At 40.8% G+C, this 23,734-nt stretch overlaps 1 protein-coding gene across 1 annotated transcript in view; it reads left to right on the forward strand.

Annotated features, from left to right (window-relative positions):
* Positions 1 to 3,074: 3,074 nt before the first annotated feature.
* col5a2a (collagen, type V, alpha 2a) overlaps positions 3,075 to 23,734 on the forward strand; it is a 45,132-nt gene continuing 24,472 nt past the window's right edge. Inside the window, exons 1-2 of the mRNA XM_071518782.1 lie at positions 3,075 to 3,301; positions 23,434 to 23,664. Of these exons, the coding sequence (XP_071374883.1) occupies positions 3,211 to 3,301; positions 23,434 to 23,664 (322 nt within the window). The 5' untranslated portion in view covers positions 3,075 to 3,210. The remainder of the gene's footprint in view (positions 3,302 to 23,433; positions 23,665 to 23,734) is intronic.

Below are 23,734 nucleotides of genomic sequence, written 5' to 3' on the forward strand. Positions count from 1 at the left end.
TTGTTTTTTTAAAAGCCAAGGTATCTGCAGTTGTATAATTAATACAGATCATTTGCAGCAAGTTGCATATATCACCGAAAAGTATGCAACCTCTGCTGCTTTTAACTATGAATGTAACACTTCAATTTAGTTCTAACAAAATTAAAACACTGAGTTATAAACTGAGTTACATGGATCATTGTCTGAAGGATTTGTGGTCAGCTGAGTGCATGAGTCCATTAATTAGTATATGAAGTTGTTTATATGCTCATACTACCAAACCATGATCTGAAGTACTGTGGGACAAAAAACAGAACACAGCATTCAGGTTGGAGAGTGGCTCAGGTTAATGTACCACTTGAGGCGCACATGCTTGAGAAAGATCTCCCTCAAGTCTTCCATCCCAATATCATGTTCCTTGTTTATGCCATGGCCTTATAAACAAAGGAGGAGAAATGAGGACTAGTCAGTACTTGATTGTAACTGGCAACAGCCCAGGCAAAGGAAACCGTGGCATAAATCAGGCATTCTCTGTCCCTCTGGTGCAACTCAAAGTTCAACATTTTTCACTAGCATTTCCAATTATTGCTTAGTTTTTGCCCATTCTGCAGTTTCTTTCACAACTGTTCTCATCACAAGTACAATAGCGTTCTTTGCTGAGGCTGTCACGATTGCTCAAAATATGTCTTGGATATCCTGAATGTACTCAGCAGGTTTTAAATCTGCACTGAAACATTTTGTCTGCAGACACAACTTGTAGAAAGTGTTAAATAAACTACTAAACAAATAAATGCAGGCTTTCCCAATGGGAACAGGCACACTGAAATGGACTGCAGAGTAATATCATTTACTTTCCAACAAGGCTGTTTCAACCCCAGGTTGTGCACAGACAGGCAGGGGACAAACTATGATTCATTCAAATCGATTCCCAGAGCACCTACCCTCCCTTTGGCAACTTTCTCTATAATGACCCAATCTTTGGCAATCTGGCTGCAACTGGCAGTGTTACCAATGCCCCGATGTTTCCTTTATTCTGCCCTTCTTCCAGAGAAAATACAACTGTTGCTTCTTGTGAGTCTTGTAGCAGAGAGACTCTGAACTGGCTGGAGGCCACTTAGTTTGTGGGCAGGGCTACAAGAAAACAGCTGTCTTTCTCATTAGTTCTGCTGTACTCTCTCTACCCCCCACCCCCACACCCCTCATCCCTGTCTGATGGAAAGCAAATCACCTGATGCTTTTAGCACCTTGAGAACATGGTACACAGCTGTTTCCTGTCATACGGTCCAGTAATGTGTGACAGAAAGACTAGACAACAAAACTTGGTGTCACTTTACTTAGTTGAATAGAAGTGAATATAGCTATTATTATTTATTTTTCATACATTGGTTGACTTTGCAAATAGACTTCAAAGACATACTTGGAGGACAGATTTATTCCCCTTCATGGCTTAGTCGCACCTTAACGTTAAAGCTGTGCACAGCTTACTGATCAGAGGTGAGAAGAAATATTTGTCAGTTGATCTATAATTTACAGCTGAATACAAATGCCTGAACAATCATACTATCACTTCAAAACTGATGTCATGGTTACATTATGGGTTGTTATTACGGTTGGCCTTGCACTCTTTTGGGTTAAATTAAATTCACCCAAATGATTACTAAGAGGGATGCAAAATGTCCACTTCAAAAGCAACAGATGGCACCTGTGACCTAGTGTGAAAGTAAAGGATATTTGTGTGACATCTTTATTGTTTTGTGTTTAATAGGGGAAGGCATTGGACACATTCCCATGGTTTATTGTCCACAGTCCATCCAGCATTAGTGCAAATTGTTGGTAACATTGTAATGATTGTCTGCAGAGCCTTTTGCTCCTAATCAAGATTCACCACAACTGGATGGACCATTGAAACATTGCTCCTTGGAGAGCCCTTATGCAATTTTTCTCTCTTGCATTTATAATTTCCCACTGATTGATCAATGGCTTCTTCATGAGCCGTTTCAGTGACTTACAGAACTGAACTACTGCAGATTCCTCCATCTCTTGTGGGAGAATTTTTTTTTTCCAAGTGTTCTCGTTTGGCAGAGACTGGGTCAAATTAGGTGCTTAATCTTGCCCCATAATTCATGTATATTGTTGGCGGGTGGCAGATTCTGTGTCAATAATGGCAGGGAAATGTTAGAGATGTTTGTTGAAACTTTTATCTCACATATGGTATGTTTTTGTTAGATTGGGAAATTTAAAATCAGACACGATATGCATCTAACATAGAAGCAGGTCTAATTAAGTTTATATTGCTCTTAGTTAAGCTAAATATTGCACTCTCGCAAGATGTCAAAATGGTTTTGGCATTCTAAGCAGATTCCATGTCCATGCCATAAGACAAGAGGTGTCGACCTCAGATTTCTCTCTAAATTTACACCCAGGATTCCCCATCATGACCACCTACTATCATGACCACCCACCGTGTCTGTCCCACAGTTTCAATTTTCCTTTCAACTCTCTTTCCTTTTTTGATGCTGCACTTATTCCTCAGGACAGTCCTGTACAAAGAAATGTCATTGATTACTGTTAGCAAAGAACAAACAAGTCAACAAGCAATCGTTCTTAATTGGCATTATTTCAGGTGTTGTACGTCTCATATTTCTCATCAAAAGACAATAAGATAATAAACTCTATTCTTACTTTTGATTGCCCAATAAAAAGGGATTCTCAGCTCCCTGCTATGTTTGGTGCCCCAGAGACTGCAATAAAGCAGCACTTTTATGATCTTGCTTAGCAACCACCTCTGAAGAAAAGAAAATCAGTGATAGCTTAAAACAAAGAAAGTTGTTTTTTCCTTATCTGTTGCCTGTCATCATTTGCCCCAACTCAAGAATTAAGGTTATTAACTTTTGAGCTAACTAAACAAGCAGAAAGAATCACTGGAAAGTATGAGAACTTGTGAACATGGGTGTAGTTCTCCCACAGCCACAAAAGCCTGTGAGAGGATGGTTATGGGAGAGGGCTGACAAAAGGGGGAGGAAAATTAGGCTCGCCAGCATTCTTCTCATTTAAAGCTGTAACTACACAAAAAAGCACTCACGCAGTCTGGGCTGGGTCTGCTTGCTGCTTACAAGGAGAGGCACTCTTGTATTCATGGTGCTGCAGTGATAACCTGAGCATTTTTCTTTCCTTTTCATCCCTTTTCCCCCTGCTTTGCACACAAGGGAGGCTCATGTCTTTCTTATAGACATGATGAGCTTTGTGCATTTAAGGATTTTCCTATTTCTGGCGGTCTCGGTCGTTCAGGTTTTGATTGTTAAATGCCAAGACGGGAACAGTGGTAAGTAAACCCCTCTTCTGTTTATTTTAACACCTAATTGTTGTTTGGTATACTGTGTTAAGGTGACTGAAGGTTGCTCACTGAGTAGACTGAACATTAACTTGTTGCACATCTGCTTGTGCTTGTGTATTTCTGTAAGTTTGGCATATTCCCTTTTGGCCAGTGGAGTTAAATCAATTAACTGTGGCAACTGTCTTTTAAGTGTATTGTTCACTAAGGAAAGTTATTTTAGATGAACTGGAACAGATATTATTTCCCTCATTCTTCTGTTGGATTTGTTGTGGCAAAAGCGAATTCTCCCTGTACATGACAACTTGATTTGTTCTATTACCTTGTTAAGATTTCCCCTGTTTTCTAATGGATAGCAGCTGAAATCATAATGACTGCATGGAACATGTAAGATAGATTTCTGGTTGGAACGACTGAGACAAACCTTACTTGGTCATTGAGGACTCTTTCCAGCTTAGGGAAGATTTAAAAGAGATGAGAGCAGCTCTAGTGTGGATTATCTTCAATTGGCAAACAAGCCCCACTAGTCAGGAAACGGCACTGTGGACATCTGTCAGTGATTGCCAGTGATGTCACCCTCAGGCACCAAAAATGTGCAGAGGAGGGGAGTGAGCACCTTAGCGGCTTGTATTTCTCCTGCACCTCTCCACCACGCTGTAACCTTCACCAAGTGTTACCACCATCCATTCCCCCCCCTCGACTGCATTGTACATCTGCAGAAAGCATTTCAACACCAGGGCTCACGCGTCTTTGAGGGAACACAGCCTGCATGTTAATTCAGGGCAGATGTGAGGAGAAGCAGAGATGCTGTTGGGTTCTCTGAGTCACTGAGACACGGCGCACGGTGGAATACCTGAGTGTCCTTGTTTTAGTTGAGCTGTTTCCCCTCCTTTTTTCTTTTACTAGAGTGTTTGATCTCTTGTGATGTCAAGGGGCAGTGTTGTTTGATGATGTCATGAGCTACGAGCTACGAGCAGGTTATGAGCGTTGGAAAGTTCAGTTTAGGGGCCCCTGACGTGGAGAAGTGTGGAGTTTAGCAATACAGCACAGGCTCTATTGTTTGTTTTCTCTGTTCCCTCTGGGTAACCTTTGCTTTTCTTTCACTATGTTATTAATTATTATGGGTATGCTTTTCTCTTTTAGTTAAGTTTCACATAGAGCAGGAACTGATTTGCAATAGTGTGGGCATCCAAGAGAGCGCCACCCTGTGGTGAATGCAGCAAAGGGCCCAAAGCATGTTTCATGTATGTGCTCACATTAACAATGTTGAAGAAATAATTTAACAGTGATATCGGTGCCATTATCTGACAAAGAAGGTAGTGGTGTAGTTCTATAGTTTCACTTGCTTTGAATTACATGGGCAGTGATTAAGCTTGATAAGGAATACTTTACCCCAACCTTGAAATACAACTTTTCCAAGTTCCACAACATGCTGATGTTATGATTTCAAGTGCGAGAAAGGCTCTGAGTTAGTTTATGTTTTTCAGAGTAGGTCTAAAGCTCTGACAGGCTCCGTTGTAATTAGCTTATCCACCCTCGTCAGGGAACTGTCTCTGTCCATATTTGTTCATGTGAAACAGCACAGTGGTCTTGCAGTCCCATTTCCATGGAATAGCGGTCGGTGAGGAGATTGCATTTCAGCCAAATAAAAACAGTGGAAAGTTGATGGTTTTTGTGTAGAGTAAGGGAAAATATGGTTCACCAATGCTTTTGAGACAATGTCCTTTGTGTGTGGTTGAGTGGGCTACCGGGTCTGTTCCACACAGTGAGCACATTTTGTGGTATGGAATGTTTTTTTAATGTGCAGTTAAGAGTTATGGGGTTAGGGTTAGGAATTTTACATTCCAACTTTACATATATATTTGCCACTTGAAAAAAGGCATTCAGAAAAGATAACCAGCCGTAAGAGGCAGTAGAAGAACATGAGACACACCCGACATTTCAGCATCATATTTTGTACATCTGAAAAAAACAGTTCTCAAAAATTTCAAGTGAAACTTTAAGTACTTAGAGTATTTGAAACTTGGACAAGCATAGGAGTATTGCATATGCCAAGGGCTACAATTACCAATGTTGCTCCATTTAATTGGGACTTTTATATGGAAAATTGTGACTTCAAATTGAGTGTGGTTGAATGTTGATGAAACTACGTAATTGCAAGCAGACACACTGTCTCAGAAAACTTGCAGCATAATGGTAATATTTATCTCTTCTGAAAAATACAAAAAAGTCAGCAAAAATTTGTGGTGAGGGCAGCAAGGTTACTGGCAAGATTTCTGAGGGGCCAGACTGTGGTGGGATTTCAGTCCAATATGGCGCTTTGATGACTGGAAACATGTTTAGAGCAAATGTTGAAAATTCCGGTTAATACAGTTATACAGTTTTGGATGAATGTCATATGCTTGCACATGTGCGGAAAGTTTGCTCGCAGAATTGGAAACAAGGAGCTGGCGTTTAGCTCACATTTTGAAGCCCCACTGCCAGCATAGACTTCCAGGTAAAGGTAGACCCTTCAATGGCCCAGAAAGTACAACTTGTTTTGGAAGGAGCTGTAGTGTGCAAATAAAATTTGGAGTAAGGTTTAGGTTTCTGAACATGAAGAAAAAAAACTGGCAATAGGTCACTGACTAGTAACAAAAACCAGGAGTCTGTGCCCAGTGTTTCAGCCAGAGAGAGAGAAATCATGTTGTGTGTGCGCATGTGTGTGCGTGTGTGTGTGTGTGTGTGTGTGTGTGTGTGTGTGTGTGTGTGTGTGTGTGTGTTTGAGCATAACCCCTCCCAGTCGCTGACATAGCTGTAAAACATCTTCAAAGTTGCCACTTAGTACCATACATCAAAGACACTTAACACTCAAAGTTGGGGGCATTTTAGTCTTTGTTTACAAACTGAAGTAAGCACTGGTTTTACAGAGTCACATTTTCGTTCATCTCCAGATTTTTGATATTCGTTACGACCAAAACCCAAGTCAACTCCAGACGTTTTTCTCTCTCAGAAGAACACGCGACCAGAAAGAAAAGAATTGGTATTCCAAATCAACAGGCCTACATGAGGTCACTCTAACTCCCAAATTGGTTCCAGTTGTTGTTGCCACATCACTGACATCGCAACAAATGGGCTGTTTTCTACCAAAGCTGAAATGTCCAAACATGTGAATTCAACCAGGTCCACAGACGGGTCTGATTAGAAACACATGCTGCATTTTTGAGCTATGACTTGATTACACGCCTCTTTTCTTCTAAAGTTGGGGGGAAAAACCTCACCAGATCGTACATTGTCTTGGGTTACACCTTTGAGAGACTCCAACCAAAAACACAAAATGTTATCAGTTTTCTGACGTGATAGCCTATGGCAGTGAACCTGTGATGACTTGATGGCACAGACGATGGAGCTGATAGATTTTTAATGCGGCCTGTGCCCGCGAGGATTGCTCCATGGGAACTACTTATAAACCAAATTATTGCAGTCAGCAAATGGAGGCTTGGGGTGGGGGGATGACTTCCAGATGTTAAAATAGTCGCTTTGGCAGTATTGGGAGAATATTAAAATGAGGCTTAGCCTTGGAGGTAGCTGGAAGGCGAGGAAGTTAAATGGCTGATGTAAGACACGGTGTGTCAGTATTACTTTAGGGCGACTTGAGCATGGAAAGATGTGGAGGTTACTGGCTCATGGCTTGCCTACACGGCTTGTGGGAGTATCATATCTCCTACAGTGTGTCCTCACACTTCTTACCTCTGCGGTTTCAAGTTAAAGCAACTATTTGTTTGGAGACCGTGCAATTACGGCTCCTCCTGACACGTTTCCTGGTGCTTGATTGGCACCTACATGGGAATCTGCCCTGTGATCCACTCAGCCTATCCATGTTGGGAGCACTGGATGACAGGACAAGGTTGGAAACTATGTGCTTCACTGCAAGATCCTAAACACAGAATGGGCTGGGTTTCGTGCTATTCTATCTTCATGTAACCTGTAACATGTCAGAAATCAAAGCAATTTTGTTTGATTATCTGCCTTTTTCCACACATAAAAGGATGTAGATCTCTCCAATCTCCTCTCTAATAGTCTAAGTATTACATGTTCATGAAGGTAATGATTGTTATTTGTTATTGGCCAACACTTAGTTAAGCACAAAGTATCTGTATCAACAATTATAATGTATTGTCTATCTCTGAACATACTGAAATACAACCTTTGTGTTAAGATGCTTTTGAGTCGTTGCTGATGCACAGTGCAGTTTGTCTTTACAGTGTAGGAGTGTTGATACAGCTGGTTGTGGTTTTTCAGGAGATCAGGAGGACTTTTGCCCTGTGGAGCTTATCCACTGTAGGTTGGCAGGTCTTAGTATAATGTAGCGCTCCCTATGAGCATGTTCTCTTTCTCTCCCCTGGTGACCATTTCAAAGGCTGCCGTAATTGCTTTAAATCCTCCAATTTCATGAGATGTTATGTCCCATCTGGGAACCTCTCTCTCTCTCTCTCTCTCTGGTGAACTGGTGAAGTGCTTTAGGCCAGGTAATAATTCAGCAGAATTAAGCTAGAGTTGCTCTAAGGTGAATTGTATAATTAAGTAAATAAGAGTCTTAATGTTAATTATTCACAGTGTTTATGATCATCATTACAATGAATGTATGAATGGGTTAAGGCATAGAAAGGGCTGATATGCAATACTAGAATGCTTTGTTTTAAATTTGACACCATCTTAATGATCAGTAAAGCCAACATTAATCAGTTGTAACTTTTTGAAGGCTCCATGAAGTCATAAAGTACCTGTTAGAAATGTGACAGTATTCTTTGGCAGATTCTCAAACACAAGGCTGACTTGTTTAAATGCCACAAAATGGTGACTGGCAGCCATAATTGCAGGTTGTGGTCCAACCTAAATTCTAAGTTGTAGCTAGGTTGTGTATATTATAACTGCTGAGTGTGAAACAAGTGTAGCTACATGGGTGTCGGTGGGTGACAAGGGGCAGCAATGTGGCCTAAGTTATGTTTAGGCCCTTAACAACTTGTTGGACAGCTGATTGACTTAATGGTGAAATGCCTCGTATAAGTATGTCGAAATGCCTTGGGGTAGTTTTGAATCCAGGTGGTCCTCCTCTAGCGGAGCATGAGCAGTACACAGCCAGGATGATTATGTTATTCCAATTTACTGCTGTCTGTAAAATAATCAATAATTAAAATATATATATTCGTATGAATGATTGGTTTCGAGTTTGTATTTCCAAGGTGAACCACTGTATGTGATAAATGTGTGAGGAGTTGCATTACAAACCTTATCACCTAGCTCAGGCATGCCATATCAGGGGTTTGTCAGGAACATACATGAAACAGTGTATTTCTTGAGTGATGTTCTGTTACCATATGTTGGTTGTGCATGATGGATGCCTTGACTGAGTTGGACCACATGTTTCGGAATTCCTTGGTGCAGTATCAAGACTTGGATCTCTGCTGTTCTGTGTTTGATGGTTGAATCAGTCAATACAATCTTGAAGCACCGAGAATCCCAGGCAAAATGTATCATTTTCGTGAACGCACAATTGTTTTCCATAGTACAAACATGGGCATTCTCCAAGAGGCTTATGTTCAGAAGAGAAATGTCAGGTTTTGTCGAAGTAACTCCAACACATGCAGTGCTGGAGTCTTCACCGTGCAACAGTGCCAGATCTTAGTAGAGGGTATGACGTTTCTTGAAATGTCCCTCATAATTAATCTCATATCGTCGGCAAAGCAGATACATGTATTAGCTGGGAACGGCATCAAGTTTTGAGTGCTGTGAAGTATAGAGTAAATCAAATGTGTTGAAAAGAGGAATTCTAGCTCAAACTTTGGCAAGCTGTGGAGAATAAGTTGATTTAGCTGCGGGTAAATAGAGTGATAGAATCTCAAACATACCTTAAAAACTCTTAAAAACTTTTTGTTTTTAGTAAGAATAACTTTGGTGATGTTACTGAGTGATAAAGGAGCACAATGTGTTTTTGGGAGAAGATCGTGCAGATCAGTGAGAAAAAATATGACACTGGAATTTCAAAATGTAGAAGCCCCTTTTCCATTGGTTCACTGTTTGTTGCATAGAAATAGACATTGCTCATTCACGTTTCCATGTGAGAGACTCAAACATGTCCAGTATGGAAAGTTATAAGTTATGGGAAGTTATTCAGCAGAGAGAAGGGTGCATTCTTTCAACACAATGTGAGTCTGTGCTGTCCTTAACCCACTGGCCGCAATGTCCAGTCAATGTTCCCGAACAAACACTTCTCACAGTAACCCAGACCGATGGGATGTGGAAATGTCTGCTTGTAGTCAATGACTCATGGCTACCATTTAACATAGATGATTTCACCAAATGGGTAAATTGCTACTGTAGAATAGGGGCTAAGGGAGATGGAGTTTGTTAAAATGGCAGCGTTAACTTCAAATATCAGATAACTTGTATTTAATTCAAATTAGATTTGTCAAATAACAGTATTCACACACCAAATTCCCTTACTGTTCCAGCTTCTTATTTTCACTGTTTATATTGTGGGGAATGTGCTGTTGCCAGAGCTATGCAGGCTCTGAAAGTTAGAAACATTTCAACCTAAAGAACAACAGCTCCAAATGATGGAAAGATTATTTACAGTCCACTACCTTCAGAATTATGTCCACATGAATGAAATACTAGTTCTTTGTATTTCTGTAAATATACTTTGGGATTAAAGCAAATCCACATGGGTTTTCTTGAAGAAACAATACCCTACAGAATAACCTTCTAATTGCTGCGGTGCATAGACAAACTATTTATATTTTCCACTCAGGCTTCAGTTAATCGGCCATGCCAGCTTCACCCAAACAAATATCTCAGGTTCACACAGCTTCAGCATTGTTGTGCAGCATCTCTCATGTCATCCTTCCAGCCTGTATTTACCCAGGCTAAATTAGAGCACTATAAGTAGAGGTTTTGTGGCTTGATTTCAACTTAATCTCATATTCCCTCTAGTTTCTAAGCCATCCTTTGATGTTGCCTGGTTGTTTAGGGGAATAGGTTTGAAAAATGGAGAAGAGGGCAGAGAGATAAGCAAAAGTTGACTTCATCATAATCTCATACTCCATTCAGTCTCTTAGTCATTGGGTCGTGTGGGTTGGCAGTTTAGGAGAGGGGGATTGAAAGGGGCAGAAGAGCACAGCCAGATAAGAAAAGTTGTGGAGCAGAGTGGGAGGGAAAGAGGGATGGAAGAGAGGAGGCGAAAGAGGACAGAGAGGAGCTGGGGAGAGAGGAGAAAGGGATCTGCAATTAGAGATAGAGAAAAAAAACGACAGTGGGAATCTGGAAGGGTCTGGAAGCAACGGTGGTGGGGTATCCCACAACTCTGTTCCGCATCAAGGGCGAGCGCTTCTCTCTACTCTGTCTCTACCCCCCTGCACACCCCAACAGACTGCTCTATCTCCAGCACAGGAAGTCCTGTCAAACTGGAATTTCCTCTGGAAGAGCATGTGTTTGGGCTCTGGGTTGTTGTTGTTCTTAATTTCCACTGTGATTATTGGATGAAACCTTAGACAGACACAAGAAGATTAGTTTTGTATTCCCTATTTAAAGGTGCACTCAGCAGTATCTGGCTCCTGGGGCACCAATCAACAATTACGAACAGGTTGAGCAAAATCAATGGAAATGTATCAGTGATTTGGATCCAATATGTGTTGTTTTTTTTTCTTAGTTTATCCGACAACAAACAAAAGCACAAAGGCTAATTTTGTGGGTATCTTGTAAGGTATTCGTTCAAGCCATCTTTTGTTTCTGTCCTAGTCGTTTTCCCCATTACAACATGCAGTAAGGCAAGTTCAGATGTCACCTACTTCAAGTTGTCAATATGGACTACAGATGTGCCATAGTATCTAAAGCGTTGACCTCTCCTGTTATATTGAATAGAGCGATGGTATGAAAGCCGTAATGCTTAGGAGTCTACTGAGGACCTCACCCTGCAGTGCCAGATTCATATTCTCTCTTGTTTATATTGTAAAAAATGTGCTGCTGCCGGCACTGACAGTTGAGTGTGCTCTAAAAGTTAGAAACATTTCAAACTTAGCAAGGCCTGCACTTTTAGATATTAAAAGACAACATAGTCATAGTAAGATGTTGATTAACACGTAGGCGTTTATCCTTGAAATTAGGTCAGTTGTGATTTGAATGGACTATTTCTTTAAAACGGAGCACAGTGCTTGCTTCGAATTAAGGTTGTAGCCTTTCGTCTGATCGTGATCTGCCTTTTGGGAGGACATTTTTTTTGAGGCTCCCACAGCTGTTGATGACATGTTGAAAAAAGTATGCAACTGTTACTGATAGAAGGGAGGGGTGTCAGCAAACAAACCCCAGCAAACCTGCCAAGAAATAATCCTATGCTTGGCAGTGAAGAACACTATTTAGAATGTGGAAGGGCTATGCACACATACTGTTTAGTGCACATCAGGGTTCAGTAATAAACTTAGATTTTAAAAAAAATACAGACATAATGTTCTGCCAATCTTGTCTGAGACAGAAAAAATTGTTCTTCAGCGGGTCTTGCAGTGGTTGTTTTTTGGCGTTTACCATCAAAACGTGGTAAGGACATGGCTTGGAATGTTCCGTTCCGCCACTCTCATCACAGAACTACAGGTCACTGTGTGTCTGTGTGTGTGTGTGTGTGTGTGTGTGTGTGTGTGTGTGTGTGTGTGTGTGTGCGTGTGCGTGTGAGCATGCACAAATAATTTGATGTCTGGAAGTGAATTAGGACGGAATTTCCTCCAGATCCATGAAATTCTATTAAGTACTTTGGCGTTTATGTATTTCATCAGATGGCCCTTCCTGTCAACAGTCTGTGGCTGTGTTTCACTTGTCTGTTTGGTAAAATCTAGAGAGACCTGTGTCATGTATAATATAAAATACTACATTTTAGATTCTTAACTGTTTTTATAATTGCATATGATTCAAGTTGGTTATTTGTCATCATTGAACAATCCGCAAACAAGTCTGTCTATAGGCTATAATCACTCTGTGGACCACAATATTTGTATTTGACAGTAATTGGACTTAAAACTCCGCCCACAGGAATTGACGAATCAAAACGTAAGTGTGAAATGCAAAACTTGTTCCTAAACAACAGCTCCTTTGGCAGTCACAGACTGGCCAGGTTGGTAAGCATGAGTGTGTTGTGTGCAGTTTACTGACATCACGTTACATTGATTTCTGAAGTAGTGAAGTTCAAACAGTTACCTTTTGCTTCTTTTTGGAGTTGCCAATGTGCAAAGTGGCATAGTACAGCTTTAATTCAGTTTAATTTCATGGATGTAACCTTTTCAAGATAGGTAATACTGGCAACTACTTTTCCAGACCACAGTAACCTATAGCCCACTAAGCTAATGTGCATCATAACAGTGTCCTTTTGACCCCATCACCTCTCTGTCTGTGTCTGTCTCCAGCATTGACAGAAATGTAGGGCGCAGTAAACTTCAAGGGCTCCATTCAGCAATAAAGAGAAAGTGATAAATCCTGTCAGTCCCCCGGGGGCCTCGGTCTGAGTGATGTCACCGCAGGGAAGGGGCCCCACTGTCAACTTCCCTCTCAGCCTCTTCTCTGTGCTCAATTATCTAGTCAGTATTAGCCAGAGCTAGCTTAGTTACAGCATGTAGCGTCGCAAAGTTAGCAAAGCGCTTGCATTGTTTGTCCTTAAATGGGGAGTATTCTATAACTAACAAGAGTGACGATTTATACTGTAGATGGACAGTAAATTATTAACAACTGGTCAAGCTATTATCTGTTTACGCTATTAGTTAAGCTTATCAGATTTAAGAACCCCAGCAGCTGATAGCTTGACCATCTGGGTTCTGTCCAAGAAAAGTAATGTTATATGTCTCCAAGAAGTGTCTGAAAACTATGAGAATACTTGGGGTGCTGTTGATGTAAGTAGCTCACCTGGGATGAGGTCATCGTTTCCATTTCTGAGATGGTATTGGAATAGGAAGATTGCCAAATCAAGCATATCTCAATTATTTTGAGGACGTTTTAGCCCTAACATCTGCTCAGACAGTGCATTTTTTCAACAGGATCTGTTTCTACTACCAAGAATCTCTGCTAAAATATTGCATTGGCTTTGTTTCTGATGTTTTTGGACCATAACCCATTGCAGGACTAAATATAATCATATCACACCACTTTCAAAGAAGGATATTCCTTCACTGTTTTGGATAGATTATGATGCAATTTTCTTCATGAGAGAACTATTGCCACTCTTTTTCATTAATAATCTAGGGTGCTGTGGCTTTGACCCTTGCATTCACTAGTATTGATTATTATTGAGTATTTGCTTATAATGTTGGAAATCGTGGAATTTAAATGTATTCTGCTGTTGCAGGTAGTCTGGATAAGAGCATCACCAAATCTCCAAATCCAGTGTAAATGGGATCAGGCTTGTGACCCCACAATATGCAGTCCAGTTTAAGATGTAAATATTTATGGCACACATCCTTCGCTTTGCCTGAGGGGCTGCACACATGATGCACTGCATGCTGGTGTCGTGGCCTAGCAGCTGCATCAGCTCTCCCAGCTTTTAGAATAATCAAACACAGAGAAAAAGAGCAAGAGAGAAAGAAAAAAGAGAAATACACTCTTGAGTGGAAAGAGTTACTATGGCATTGTAAATGTGAGAAAGATGGAGAAAGATCAAACCAGAGAGAAACAGATGTAATGAGACATATGCACGAGTGGAAAGAGTTATTATTGAAATACAAAGGTGAGAGAGATGGAGAAAGAGAAGAGAGAGAAAAAGAGAAAGAAGAAAGGCATGTGGAAGAGAAGTCCAAAGGGAGAGGGAGTGCTTACTGACAGGGATTGACGGGGATATGAGAAAACACAGGCTAATGCGAAGGAAAAGATGGGATTTAAAAAGAAGCCTCTTGGTATGAGGAGAGGTTACGGCATCCTTTAGTTGCTGTAACAGAGAGGTCAAACGAAATGTGGTGGCAGTAAATCTTATTTGCCTTGGGGGCGTCTCCTCGCAAGTAATATGGGATACCTTATAAAACGACTCAAAGTCCTTTCCCCCTGAAGAATGATAATGGTTGAACATGTGTATTCCATCTTATGGCTTTTTTGAGTCAGCGTTTGTTAGAGAAATTGTTATCTTCTAAGGCCGGGAGTACGTAGTCATACTGTAAGCACAAGGCCCAGGGACCTTTCTCTACAGTAGAATCTGTTGCATTTATTTTGTAAGGGTTGAACTGTGCAACTTTTTGAACAGTATTTGGCACTGCTATTGACTGTCGTGAGCTTGATGGTGCTGTTATAGCGGTTTAGAAGCCCAGAACTGCACCAGGGAAAGGATAAACAAGAAGTTGTATTATTTCAACCATTATAACCATGAAAGATCTGTGATTGTGTTCCTGTATTGAGAGAGAGAGAGAGGGAGAGAGAGACAGAGAGAGAGAACACATATCTGAGCCAATACCTCAATCTGCACTTAAAAGGGCATACAGATGTGTTCAGCACTGCTGTGACCTGCAGCCAATATGTTTGACAGTGCAGACCAAGGATTTTTTCTTGAACATTTTGCACCACACTGACTAACATCAAGCATTAAGATTAGATAGAGTGTGAGCTTTTTTGGCATTAACCTAACACCTTAACACCCACCACCCTCTACTGACAGATCACACAGAAAGTATATCCATTTCTAATACATATGCTGTAATGTATGATTTTCTGATAACCAAAAACCTCTGGGCTCTGGTCATCAAGTGTATTTACAGTAAAGAAAACTATTTTTGTGCACTATGAACAGAGTGCATAACACAGTATATCCACATTATAACAGAAGTTAAGTAAGTTACCAATTCATCATGCTAAAATACTATCAGCTTGATCAGCAGAGCTCCCATCTATCATGTTGGCAGGACTGGTGCTAGACTTGTGTGTACAAGACCAAGAGAAGACTCGCCCTGTACTCTTTGCTTGCATGAACAAACCCCGTTAATCAGATTCATTCATTATAAATCAGTGGAATTTAATGTAATTCAATGTAATTCATCCATAATCAACACCATTTGCTTCAAAGAGCGGGGTATGCATTTCGGAAGTGGATAAATTAAAAAGTCGTGACGATCGTGCCGAACTGCCTTTGGAACAAAGCCAAGAATGTTGAATGTGAATGTGAAGGGAGAGGACAAGTACAAACACAATAATACTTGCACCGCTTCACTCTAGTCCTATCTGTCTTGCTTTAGGCTACATGTTCTCTCTTGTCACGTCTCATTTTGTCTGTATCATGCACACCAAATATTAATTTTCACTGCTGTTTTCATGATAAACTCACAGGCCTAAAATACTCACTCTTCATTGTATTTCTGTATCTGTGTTTCAATCACCTAACAAGCGCATACTGTGCTGAAAACGACTTTCCTCCGAGTTCCTCCAGAGTAGAATCCAGAGTTTATTCTTTCACATCTGGCTACGTGCTTAGTTGATGTAAAACACCAGGGCGCTGTGACCCCCTTGTATATGTTAACGCTCTGCTCTGGTAAACTGGAATGTTTGACGTCACCCATTTTCCTTTGCTTCATACCTGGTTTTTACATGGGCAGACCACTCATGCATACAAATGGGAGATTGTGCAATAAATTGATATTGATATTGACAGATTTTAAACATTTACTGTCATTTTAAAACTATGGAAATGTGTCCTTGGCTGCCAGGAAATGGCAGCCAAGGACACATATATGACATAGAGTGTGTTTTGATTTTGCCCTTAGATGACTGTTGAGACGTGACATTAGATGATGGAATTATATTGAACTAATGCAATTTCTCGGGGTTATATACATACAGCCTGAAGTATATTCTGCTTGCAGTGGAAAAGCTTTTGCAGCATGTCATGTTTACTGTGACTGTAAAACCAAGTTAACAGGACATGTTGTCAATATGTTAATTTTGTATGTGTGCGTGTGAATATAATTTTGAATCAAATAAATAAAAAAAAATGGTGAGAAAATGACCCTTTACCCTCAGTGATAGTAATAGTTGTAGGCTACTTTTATAGTAGGTACGCCATGTAGTTTTTGTTCATGAGGTGACTGGGGTTGCATTTCTCAAAGGAAAGTTAGAGTGCAGGTGTTGCTGCACATTGTTCACATTTGGTAAAGTGTTTCATCATGTTTTGCTTAGTTTGATCAGTGTGTACTGGGTCCAACCTGAGAGGATATGAAAACCACATGTTTGACAGCTGGCCATGACTTGGTGTAATATATGGTTTCAAATCAAACAACTCCACCAGGGAAAGTTGAATGGTCATTTTTGACACTTTGACCTAGTTATTCACACCAAAATGTAAGCAAATAGTGCTGAGACAAATTCTACTACTATTCATGCTTGCCACTTCAGTCAAGGTGGCGCTTATTCATTCTCTGGATGTATTCAGTATTGAAATTGTTGCATAATGTATGACAGTGAAATAGAGCGTTATGGATCTGTGCGTAGCAGAAAAGTGTAGCTTTACCTGCTTTGTACTGGACTAGAATACTTTTTATGTCAATTTTGTTCAAAGAATTGCAATTTGAATCCTAAGACGAAGATACTGGGTTATGTGATTGTCTGAATCAATTCCCATCTTCCCTGCTTGAAAGTCATCTATTGTGTGTTTTGGTATATCAATAATAACCAGCTTCACAGAGTAAAATATGCAATTAAGACCACTTTTGGGTGCACTTAGCATTCTAATGAAAGTCATCAGAATCCTAAATGTAGTGTAGTTGTTCGAGGTTTAAGGAAAGTAACCTAAAGATGGATGACTCACTTTGATCTTGGCTTATCCCCTGTAGTGTTTATATGCCAAGTGTGTTATGATAGCTTAAATTATATGTTATTTGCTAAACATCACTGCCTTTTGTAGTCAGAAGTCTGCAATTTACGTGAGATGAAAAAAAATCAGCAAAGAAAAAAAATACATAAAGAACCCATGTGGTTGCAGAGTTACCCAAACACAATTGTTCATAAAACCAAACAGAACCACAAAACCTGACAAAAAGAATAGTTTTCATGAAAAAACCCCAAAACAAAACATTTTCTCTATTGTATTTGTACTTTGATTAATCTTGTATACACTCCAGTACACTCCAAACAATGATTCCCATGGAGTTTATTCTGAATGCATTTCATGCCCAAACAGGAAAAAAGGTTACCCTTGCTTTGAACTTTGACCCTGACCCCGGTCAGAAGGCCAGGCTTTAGTAGCACTGATTTAGACACAGTTTTGTAATGAAGAACATCCAATGATTAGCTGCTTACAGTTTCATTGCAACAGCTTGCTGCCATGTTTTTAAGTGTTTCTGAATACCTAATTATCGGAGAAGCGTTCATTTTAGAGCATTCCATCTGTTGTATTTTCTAACCCATAATTCTGTGAAGTGCATTTTCCATATGGCATAATTACAAAAAAGCTGTTTGATTGCTACAACTGTAAGACAGCCAATGCATTCACAATATGTCAAGGCTATGCCAGTCTAGGATGTTTCAGGATACATGGACACATACATAGAGAAGTAAACCTTTTTACTCTAAGCTTGCTTTTCCCATGCTTCCACTACCACAGCCAAATTAAATAAACTCAAAAAAGGTTGTTATATTGGTATTGATATGCTAACATGATTCAGTTAGTGTTCATGCTGGTCTGTAACTAACATGCAGTTTTAGATTACAGGTGACTATCTCTAGTCTAGACAGAACTAGATGGAAATTAGTCAAAATCAAGGCAACAGAAAGTTAGGAGACAGTCAGCAGAATAGATAGAGAACAGGGGAGGGGAGGGGGAGGGGGAGGGGGGGGGGTGAGGGGGGGGGTGAGCAATTTAGGAAGACCACAATCCTCCCATGGCTGAACATGGGACGGGAACAGCTCATGACTGTGGTTGTTTCCTTTAAAGGAAGCCCCATCGGAGACGGGGCCTGTTGATGGAAAAGCCTAGACATGTAATCAGCAAGCTACTTATTCATTTCAACTTTCCTGGCCTGCGCTTCCTACCCCTCCCTAGAGATACAGAGCTTTGTTTGTGGAAGCCAAGGTGAGGAGCATGCCCTAACTAGAGCCTTCTTTGAGATTCCCCCCCCCCCCCCCCCCCCTGTCAACACAGTACAGCTAATCCTTGATGCTTCAGAATATTAAATTCATTCATTTCAATTCATGAAATGGTCACTGGCTTCTTTTTTTCCTTGTCCAAAGCAGTTAACTCCTTGGGTCACTCATTAAAACAAAGCAGACAGGGTGAGGGATAATCATAGGGTGTTGATTCACTTTGAAGCCCAACAAGTAAGCCAACAAATCCTCGTTTTTGACCCCTTAGAACTCAGGCAATGAGCTGAGATGGCCAAAAGGCCTCGACTGATGTTTGTGCTCTCATGAATAGCTTTATCAGTAGACCAATTACAGGTTAGGTTAAAGGTCATTTACTGAGGGAAGATTTATGTCTGGCCGTGACACCAAGGGTTTTAGAGCAGGAACGCACAGCTGCCGCAAAGCCACCCCTCAGCAGCTGTAACTCATCTGCATCTGGCCTAGAAATCAGGCCTCCTTGCGGTATTATCCATGTCAGTCGGGGCAAGTTGGTCTCAGCGCGATGAAAAATCCGTTCTGGGCGAGGGGATTAGATGTGGTATGATTTAACAGCTCATCCAGTGGGCACTATCTTTCTGATGAGTTAATGACAGCCTGGCCTTCAGTTAAAGGCTTTTATTCGGCCCTGGTCATCCTTTTTTTTTTTTTTTTGCTTTCGGAAATGGAGAGATCCAGTTTTAAATGACTCATTGTTTCCATAAGGTCATTTTCTAACCCCTCGACTTCTGGCTGCAGCAGCTACTCCCCAAACACAGTGCGTTATGAGTATTTCCATATTAGCCAGGGAAAATCCATAAACTATCCGTTTTTTTTTTTGCTTCTTCACATCTGCCAGATACATTACATTTGTGAGAATCCCATCGTTGGTTTTTCCAGGTTTTTCCTCGTTGTTGAGTTCTCGTAGACATGTGCCATGACTTAAGACAGGATGCTGCGGTTCATTGTTATCTTGCTGATGTCTGGTGAGCTGTATAAAATGAGAGCTACAGAATAGCTCCATGAGTCATGTTGAAGAGCTCCAGACTCCATGTTTTAAACCAGGAGAGGAAACCGTCTGCCCTCTTAGCTGACTAGTGGAAAATCCAGATCAAGCCATCACCATGCCTTTTCACCGTTGTGACGATTAAACGGCGCTTTTTACAGCGTCTGTGGAAAAGTATGGAACCTGCAATGAATTAGCTGAGAGGAGGGAAAAAGTGAACGTCCCTCTCCTCCTCCTCTTCAAGCCTTGCGGTGGGGGTTTTAAGACCACTCTGCAAACCACACTTCTCTCCCAGTAAATTTCAAACTCTCCCAACACCCCGCTTTTGAAATCTCTCAAACCCTCAACAGGAAAAATCGCTTTCCAGCTATGTGGCCGACTGCTCGGCCAGACATCCCTGGTGTGATGTTTTTATGTCTCGGCATCGAATGGGACTGCATTTACACACAATTTAAACTCATGTAAAGATTATGTTGACTTAACGTGAACGAGATTTTCCTACAAGTGATAATCCAAAAATGTTTGAGGATAAGGAAACAATGTAAGATCATTCTGACAGGAAAACCCAGGAACTATTTATTCAGTCATAAGTACTTACAGCACATTAGCTTGTGCTTGTGAGGCCAGAATGTGTAAAAGAGACAGTGTAAGTTTCTACTCTTTCCAAAAAAACTGAGATTTATTACTAAATCGATTCCAAATGTCCTCAGTAATGAAGAGAAATGCACTCTTGGGCAGCCATGGAAAACTAACCCAGATACTGGTTTTAATTTTTGATGTGGCCACAAGTTAGAACCGGGGACATTACTGGCCTTCAAGACAGGAAATTTCATTGCTGAACTATGTCTTGTTTTCAGTGTCGTCAAATACTTTGTGGTTGATAGAACAAGGATGGGTGAGAAAATATACCTCAGGTTTGTGTTGCTACTTGGTGTATAGAACTATTAAAACATGCACAGGCGAAAGCTCTAGTCCACAGCCAACACAGCTGGTTGGGAGAAGCATGGAGATAAAGAAAGTCTGTGATACAAGTCTGAAGGCTGTTGTGTGTCAAGAGGTCATTTTCTGTTGCAGTACGTCCTGAAATGACATGGCGCAGGTCAGCCTTGTATGTGTGTGTGCATGTGTTTTGTGTGTTTGCATGTGTGTGTCAGACTTGGGTCAAACAGTTATCGCAAATTGCTCATTTTTATGGTTTGTTTTTAGTCTGTTTTCTTAGTTTTTAGTTTGTCACACAAGGACAGTAAACTTACATGAAATTCCATGTAAGTGTACTTTTCTGAGATGGACAACTTGCCCGACACTGTCTGAATTGTGTCGATGCAGTAATGAATAAATAAATAAATGTAATACAATTGTTTGATCCTGTGTTGTGTCTGTGCATGTGTGTCTGCCATGCCTTTGTCTGAGGTATTACCCAAATTGCAGTTGCCCATACTTATGTGATTAGCTATGAGCGTCTGATTACTTAGCCACATTTGTACAGCATCCAAGCCTTGAGTTTCCTTTAATTAGAGATATTTTGGAAGTCCCCATTTTCTCTTGTTAAGGCAAGTTTAAATGTGAATTATTGCATCACTAACATCCTCCCCTCTGTCTTTATTCAGCAGTACACATTAGCTTTGGTTTGATTCGGTTCCCAGTAAGAGTCTTGGTGTGTCTTATCTATTCCTGCTGATTTTACAAAGTGAGGCTCTCTCATGCATTTCATCAATGCATCATTATGGTCTTGGCTGATGTGTTATTGTATTTTATTGCATGCCATGCATTTTAAGCTGGCCTAATGAACAATCAGCTACAGTAATTACCTAAAGAGATAATGTACGAATAACTGTTCCAGCAGGAGACTTGGGACAAATGGAAACGGCAAATACATTTTATGGTTTGTTTTGTCTACTTTGGTGCCAGTTGGGTGGAGTTTGCTACAGCACATAGGACAATACAATGAATGCCAGACAGTTTAGACAATCACAAGAAAGTATTTGGAAAAAGTATTTGAAAGTCATTTTAATATACTTTCCTGTGACAACTTAGCTGACATTATTGGAATTGTCGTGATGCGGTCAGCCCCATCCATCTGGTACTCCAGTAAGGTTAAAACAAAAGGCATGAATTATTTGCAGCTACCTTCTGACCCAGGTCTGTCTAACAGATGGCCAAACACATTGCCCAGAGGATGACACACTGGATTTGGATGCTTCCTAGAGATGCGACTTTAACACCTTGTTCTATTTTACTGGTTCATCTACAATGGAACGTGTACTGAGTGGTGTTGGCTCCATATCCTGAGGTTCCTAAACTTTTCAGCCAGGGACATAAATCAGACATTTACTCTCTTACCAGGGGACCCAATGTGTTAAAACAGACTAATAGTCTTGTTGCATGAGGACCTATCAGAAGCGGACCAGCATGTGTGCCCTATTTTTACTGTGCTTGGGCTTTACCTTGGGAGCGTACTTCTTTTGGAACCATCTAGATGAGGTAGAACATAGAAATCAATCATCTCCACAGATGATGTCCTCACTGTAGCCACTTTTGGGCCAATAAAAAAGTATCTGACCCCTCATCAGTAGTTAAGGGCTGCTTTCTGCAACTTCCTGCTTCCATCTGTAGCTGGCTAACCTGACTTTACCTGCCGTGTGAAGCTCAGGGCTGCCACCTGCTGTTTACAATAGGAACAGGTAAAGGCTTCAGAGCCTCAGCACAGTTCTGACAGATTTGGGCTCAGATTACAGAACCCCAGTATGGAGGATTGCCGTTAAAGGCAGGGATGAAACACACACACCCCAGAACACAGACCTGCCTCTACATTGACTTCTCCAATTTCATTACCATATTTGTCTTTTTTTCCTGGAAGTCAGAGTTCTCTAGAAATTATTGTGGAAAAATAACACCATACTGCGAGTGATGATTTAGGCTGTTTTTGAACATGCTCACTGTTGCTGTTGAGCAGAATGTGTCTGCAGCAGCTGATAATTTACTGCAAGTGCAAGCCCCTGTGCTACACTATGTTATTGTCTTTACATGTTGAAATATTTTTGAACTACACATTAAACATTTTTCAGACCAAGATGAATGATGTGTCTTTTGGGAGAAATGGTTGCTTCATAGGTGGCTCGGGGTTTTCTCCTTTGAACATGAGTCAGGTTTTTGAGACGCTGCCTCTGGAGGAAATTAGCTCATGTCTAACAGCGGTGAGCAGACTTCACTACAAAGGGTCACCTTTTCCAGACCTTTTTTTTCCTGGGAGTTTGCTCAGGACATAATGGAAACCTGTGTTGCACATTAGACTGTAAAATGCATGGCACACATTGGTACAGTAAATATAGATTGATTTATAATATGAGAGTATTGGAGCCTCTGCATTATGTTTCTTTGTCCAGAATGACTTTGGTTTGTTGGATTTTCCGTCATTCTGTGTGGCAGAAATAAACACAGGTCTGTTCGCTCTTTTTCAGAGCAGCTGTTGAAAACAACACAAAAACTTGTGAGAATATATTTATTCAAAAATACATAAGCTATTAAAATTGCTTTAAAATTAAGTTCTGGCACTGTCTGTGACAAGATTGCTATCAAATAGACTATATCCCAGAAACTACTCCCTCAGTTACTGCAAATAGGAATGTATTATTTAACTTAATTTGAATGGCTCAAAAGCACGGTGAGATCATGAGAACGTGCCTGCTCATGAACTTGTATTCGTCCCTAGCAAAAAGCTTCTGATTTCAATAAAAAAAATGCTAATGAAATTCAGTGATGCTTTCTGAGGAGCCCCCTAGAATGTTGGCATAGGACCTCTTTAATGGAAGCTAAACTTTGTCCTGTCTTGTCTGCAATCTCATAAAAAGCGATACATATCTGAAAATAGTATGATAAAGAGTATGATAAAGAGCATGTATGCTCAGCAAGCCTTCATTGGATGAATACAGATGATGAAAACATGATCCACTAGCTTCGTACAGGTGGTTTTTGCTTTTAATGTAACCAATATGAAACTGGACCGACTAAAAGTGTCTTCCTCCGCCTCTGTGTGCTCCAGGAGATGACGTGAGCTGCACGGTCGACGGCCAGGTGTACACCAACAGGGACATCTGGAAGCCAGAGCCATGCCGAATCTGTGTGTGTGACAACGGTCAGGTCCTCTGTGATGAAATCCAGTGCGATGAGCTGAGCAACTGTGAGAAGATGACCATCCCCGAGGGAGAGTGCTGCCCTATTTGCCAGACTGATTCACACGGTGGCGGTGGCGGTGGTGGTGGCGGCGGCGGTGGCGGCGGAGGGCAGGGCAGATACGGTGAACAAACAGATGCTCTCTTTGGTTGTTTTTGGTGTTGAGATGT

This window comes from Centroberyx affinis, unplaced genomic scaffold, assembly GCF_046629955.1.
Source record: "Centroberyx affinis isolate AG114_WGS23_722 - 3 ecotype Tasmania unplaced genomic scaffold, CSIRO-AGI_Caff_v1 ptg000634l_1, whole genome shotgun sequence".
Lineage (NCBI taxonomy): Eukaryota > Metazoa > Chordata > Actinopteri > Beryciformes > Berycidae > Centroberyx > Centroberyx affinis.